The sequence below is a fragment of the Electrophorus electricus genome, chromosome 10 (assembly GCF_041902795.1).
Source record: "Electrophorus electricus isolate QZ-2024a chromosome 10, ASM4190279v1, whole genome shotgun sequence".
In the NCBI taxonomy this organism is placed as follows: Eukaryota; Metazoa; Chordata; class Actinopteri; order Gymnotiformes; family Gymnotidae; genus Electrophorus; species Electrophorus electricus.
In genome coordinates, this window is record NC_137506.1 from 2,591,374 (window position 1) to 2,597,500 (window position 6,127).

At 43.7% G+C, this 6,127-nt stretch overlaps 1 protein-coding gene across 1 annotated transcript in view; it reads right to left on the reverse strand.

Moving 5' to 3' along the window:
* Nucleotides 1-6,127, reverse strand: part of kif20ba (kinesin family member 20Ba) — a 31,963-nt gene that overhangs the window by 6,035 nt on the left and 19,801 nt on the right. The window contains exons 31-34 of the mRNA XM_081722247.1: nucleotides 5,356-5,418; nucleotides 3,122-3,196; nucleotides 1,316-1,448; nucleotides 682-812 (exon numbers count right to left, since the gene is read on the reverse strand). Coding sequence (XP_081578373.1) covers nucleotides 682-812; nucleotides 1,316-1,448; nucleotides 3,122-3,196; nucleotides 5,356-5,418 — 402 coding nt within the window. The remainder of the gene's footprint in view (nucleotides 1-681; nucleotides 813-1,315; nucleotides 1,449-3,121; nucleotides 3,197-5,355; nucleotides 5,419-6,127) is intronic.

The following is a 6,127-nucleotide window of genomic DNA, read 5'->3' on the forward strand; positions in this document are numbered from 1 at the left end:
TAGCCGTTGTGTGGATTATGGAACACAGGTGGCATTAACGAGGGAGCCTGCTCACCTTTGTCCTGGGCTTCTCTGCCAAACCTTATGCGTATAAGCTGCATCATTTGGATGGCCAATCATTTTTTTTTGGAATGACAGGGAAAATCCTTTTGACAAATATTTTTGACTGAAAGACGAAGTCTTTGATGAAACAACGGATTAATAATCGACTTATGAAGGACAAATGTGTGCGCGCCAAACAGACTCAGCAAAATATGGATAGCAGTAAAAGTAAATTTCATAAAAAATTCATGTAAGCAAAGATATTCATACTGATACTGATTCTGGTCAAAACTGACTAGAACAGTGAGGAATTGTCTTGCATCACTCTCACAATAAGACCAGCAGGTTTCTGTTGTATTTGCATAAAGAGCTTTGTGACTGGACTGTGTGACAACCTCTGAATCTCATACCAGCAGTCTTCCAATATGAGATGTAAAGATAAAAATTAAGATTGGCAGTCTATGTGGTACCAGGGCACAACAAGATAAAGATTTATCAGTCATCACTGGAAGAATAAGCATTAGAAGAAATTTAGAAAAAGCTGTGAAAAATGTATGACTTCTAAAATTTGGGATTTCGCAACACTTGTTCAGTGTAAACAATGCTGAATGAAATGCAGCAGATGAAATGGAGGTTCACCTGGTGAGCTGGGATGTCCATAGGAGAAGAGATATTGGGGCGGTAGAGTTTTCTTTTGGAGCGTTTAAGATTCTTAGAGGTCCCACCTGCATCTGGGCTCTTCCCACTCATCAAGCCCATAATCTTCTTCGCTGCTCAGTACGAGATAATACAGAGGTTTTAATCAATAATCAACAGATCAATGGAATATCAAATATAGTTGGGGCTCCAAAATCTAGCAATTTCTAAGCACAGGTGTTATTGAATCTTTTTAACTGAGGAAAGAATCAAAAGTTGTGTCCGGGGTTCACATTCTAAGTCAAATGTCAAATCCCCCCAGTTTTCCCTGATTTTTCCCTGACTTTACCTGACTGAACTATAATAAACAGAAATACTGGCCACTTTTAATAAATGGGCCTGGAAAAATCAAACACTATGTTAAATTGACAACGAAAATTTAAAGAAGCTACAAACAAAAGTCCCTGTTTTCTCTTGACTTGACACCCCCCCCCCCCCCCCAAAAAAAGGATCCGTTTCCCTGACTTTACATGCCTGGAATAGATTTTACATTTCCATGATATTCCAGAAATTCTGTTACCAGTGGGAACCTCTGTGTATCCTTTATATAATATCTGTTCAGTTCAGACTGATGTACCTTTACTGCCCAGGAAGGTGGGAGAGCTGTGCAGGAAGTCTCCGATCTTCTGTAACGTCCCCTCCTTCTCCCTTCTCCCCCGCAGACTGGACTGGGAGTCATGGGAACCTTTTGCAATTAGTTCAGGGGATGGCTGTGAATAAAATAATATAAACATAAAAAGTCTAACCTTAACTGACAGTTCCAAACTACAGCCAAATGTTCTAAATCTGAAAAAACATGGCTAAGTTGCACAATCTACCGAGACCAAGTGAAGTACTTGAAAGCTGCTGGAATGCAGCACTACAGAAATTTCCTACTGTTACAATCACTGAAACCGTGAAGGCCTGGCAGTGGAAATGAACCTGGGATGGAACTCACACCAAATGGATAACTGAAGTACAACCCAAAAGGGGCAGTTCCATCCAACTACTGACCAATGACCTGCCTCTGCGCAACATGGAAGCATTGCAGATAAGAGGAATAGCTCAACATAAGAGTGGGGCCCAGAATGGCATTGGCAAGAACACCAGAGGAGCCAAGCATCTCGAGACTGCAAGACCAGACAAACCAACCTGTGCACTGCCTGGACTGGTTACAAGAAAGCCTATGACTATCAGCCTGAATCCCCTCAGTGAGATCATCACTAAGCGTGGCCAAACACCTACAAAGAGTGATGTCCTGAGAAGTCAGCTGAATGGGAGAAACAAGATCTGAGCTATCAACACCTATGCTCTACCAATCACCAGACACCTCGCTGGCATAAAAAGATGGCCTAAGGAGGATATTGTAGCCATTGACATCAAGACAAGGAAATTCCTCACAATGCACGGAGGGTTTCAAATCCAGCACTCTGAGACTGTACACCAAGTGGAAGGAGGGGGGTCAAGGACTAGTGAGCATCAGAGCTACTATTCTGGGAGAAACAACAAAGATCCAGGAGTACGCCAAGATGAACGCCCTAAGTGATGAAGTTCTTAGTGAATACCTCAGACAGCAGAAACCAGAGGAAGCTGGAAATGAAGAACAGGAACCATCATGGCAGGATAAACCCCTGCAAGATATGTACGACCAGCAAATAATGGAAGAGGCTGATATGGAGAAATCCTACGAATGGCTGAAAAATGTTGGGTTACAAGACAGGACAGAAGCACTTTTCATGGTTGCACAGGAACAAACTCTAAATACGAGATTAATAGAGGCTGGATCTACCATAGCAGGCAGGACCCCAGATGCAAAGATGCCCCTGAGACAATCCAGCACATAACAGTGGGATGCAAGATGTTTGCAGGCAGATCGTACATGGAACGCCATAACCAAGTGGCTGGATAGTACACAGAAATATCTGTGCTGAGCAAGGACTGGAAGTTCCGAGGTTTAAGTGGGATACACCCCCGAAGGTGGTAGAAAATGACCAAGCTAAGCTCCTGTGGGACTTCCAGATACAGACAGACAAGATGGTAACGGCTAACCAAGCGGACATAGTAGTGATGGACAAACAGTAGAAGAGGGCGATAGTGATAGATGTGGCAATGCTGAGAGCAACATCAGGAACAAGGAATAAAAAACTCGAGAAATCCCAAGGGCTGAAAGAAGAGCTAGAAAAGATGTGGAGGGTGAAGGCCACTGTGGTTCCTGTGTTAATCGGCGCACTAGGGGCTGTAATCCCCAAACTGGGAGAATGACTCCACCATATCCCAGGAACAACATCCAAAATCTCTGTCCAGAAGCTTGCAGTCCTGTGAAGAGCTAATATACTACGCAGGAGTCTCAAGCTCTCAGGCCTCTGGTAAACAGTTTTATATGTTCCACTTTTACAGGTCTTACCTCCTCCTGATGTACAGGTAGCGTGGCTGTGTTCCTGCATCTCAGGTTTCTCCTGTTCTCGCTCTCAACACCATCCTGACAGATAAAACGGAGAAATTTAATTAAAATATGAAAACAACTCTTGGAGTCTTACCCCAATTGCTGAAATTTATTTCACGGTAAAAGCATGAATAATGACGAGTGATAGAACAGACAGGAACGAAATATGAAGACAAGAAGTACAAGATATGTGTTGATTAGTGTTCTGAATAAGAAAACTGACCAGAATACAAAGTTCTGCAATACCCAGTTTAGCTTTGCTCATTTTCTAAGGACTTCACTTGCCTAATGTGCTCAGATTAGAGTCCAGCATCAGCAACTGCACTGTCTGATACAAAATCATGTGCTCTGATACAAAATCTCTAATTTCAACGTGATCAGCGACTGTAAAAACAAACAAGCAAGAATGCACGAGCGCTGATGGGATAGTCATTGTCTATTCTAACGTTGGACGTCACTAACAAATACATTATGGCATCACAGTTAATTCTTACTTCCAGAGTACTGCGTGAGTAGTACAGAATACGACTGTCTTACAAGCCTGACAATCGGTGGCTCAGATTAGACAGTTTTGTTCTAAAATTAAAAATAAAATGTAAAAAAATCATGGAAACCTTGCACAGCACAAAATATAACTGGACAGAAACCAGATATTTTCTTTATTTTTTGTCTTACTTTTGTGCATCTGTGAATTGTGCAACTGATGCAATACATTTATGTTATCATTAGTATAATGCGCATGAACTATTGCTGAGTTTGGTGGTGACCATCGTTTGGTGGAAGCAGTTTTGCTGATGGTGATTGAACGGCAGCCTAAGCTGAGCTGATGAGCGTCCTTACATACTTTCCCTCTCCCCAACTTCCAGCCTACATCTCCCGTTGGCAACCGTGGGCTTGCAGCCGCGACATCGCATGGGACGGCCGATGACACGCCACCATTCTCGGTGCTAAGCGAGCAGGACTAGTCACGTACGCTGTCCATTTAGTCTCGAAGCTCAGCGTGTGCACTATGGCCAGTCCATACATTGATGATCATGATCGTCATGTCATGTCAACCATCAAGTGACATCAATACTGACATCTATGCAGTGACATCACTTAACATTATAAATCAGAATTAGTATCATGAGCTTATGTAAATTTGTAATATTACTCGAAAGAAATGTACATTTGCAAAATTACTCGTTGCTAATGTACATTCACAATATTACAATTACAATATCACAATTTTTTGTTCTTTTTTTCCTCTCCATTTTTGTTGTTATTGTAAAGCGACCTTAAGTCTGTGAAAGGTGCTATATAAATGAAACTTATTTTACCATGGAAAAAGCAGGAGGTTAAGTGGCTTATGCAGATTTAATTTCTTATCATTAGAAATTTAGAACCCATGTACTATTATTAAGCATTTTCAGATACATTTTTCTAATGCCGACTCTTGAATCTGAAATTAGGCCTTAGATTCGTAGCCAGAAAAGCCTTTTAAAACCAGCCCTTCTGGTGTGCATGAGAGAACAGGACACTGTACTGAGCGTCACATGCACAGTCACGCCACCACCTGCTGCGTGAGAGTGCAGGAGGCAGGTTCTTCACAGCGGGGCGTTGGTAGCTTACTGGTTAATGTACTCGGCTCCTCATCGGATGGTTGCCAGTTCAAGCCAAGTCACCACTATTGGGCCCCTGAGCAAGATCCTTAACCCTCAATTGTTCAAAGTTGCACTCAGCCATGATTGTAAGTCGCTTTTAAATGCCATAAATGTAAATGCTCCCATTCAGGCCTTTGCCAACCTCACCACAAACCTTATCACCCAATTTCCACAGATTATAAAATGACCAATGGATAAACTGGTTGTGGTAAAACAGGAGAATTATGGAGTGACTGATGACTTATGATCCAAAGATGGAATGTCCCATAGCTGAACGAGTGATTTTTCCTGAGTCCTTAGCCGGTCCATTATATTCCCTGCTGAAGAAAACCCCCAAGGGTTAGTTTTTCTGTACACCCTAACCCCCAAGCCTAACCCCCAACCCCTAACCCCCAAGCTTAACCCCAACGCCCAGTAGGAAAAGGAAGTTTAAAATTTACATGTGTCATGGAGCACAGCAGCCAAAGAGAAGTGCCGACACCTTCCAATGCACCTAACGGATCAGGAAGTCAGGAAGAATCACTCTAGCCAGCAATCAAGTGTACAGGATACCTTAGAAATGGACCAGGGGGCTGGACCAGGTTTCACCTTGCTGTTCCTGCTGTTTCCTCTCTTCTTAAAGGATACGCGCACACAGGCGCACGCACACACACACATACGCACACACACACACACACACACACACCTTGTCTGAGCCGTTTCATTATAATCACAACTGGACACTTGGTTCTTCAGAATGTGTGGGGAGTTTGGTTGCCAAGGACAACCACACGGCAGAGGACGTGAGGAGCTTTGTGAGAAATCAGTGGAGGCTGGGGACTACAGAGCAGCTCCACTCCCATGGGAGGGTTAGGGTTAAGGTTAACTCCACTCCCATGGGAGGGTTAGGGTTAAGGTTAATGCTAACCCTAACCCAATCCTGAACCTACGGAGCGGCTCCACTCCCATGGGAGGGTTAGGGTTAAGGTTAACTCCACTCCCATGGGAGGGTTAGGGTTAAGGTTAATGCTAAACCTAACCCAATCCTGAACCTACGGAGCGGCTCCACTCCCATGGGAGGGTTAGGGTTAAGGTTAACTCCACTCCCATGGGAGGGTTAGGGTTAAGGTTAATGCTAACCCTAACCCAATCCTGAACCTACGGAGCGGCTCCACTCCCATGGGAGGGTTAGGGTTAAGGTTAACTCCATTCCCATGGGAGGGTTAGGGCTAAGGTTAACGCTAACCCTAACCCAATCCTGAACCTATGGAGCGGCTCCACTCCCATGGGAGGGTTAGGGTTAAGGTCAACTCCACTCCCATGGGAGGGTTAGGGTTAAGGTTAA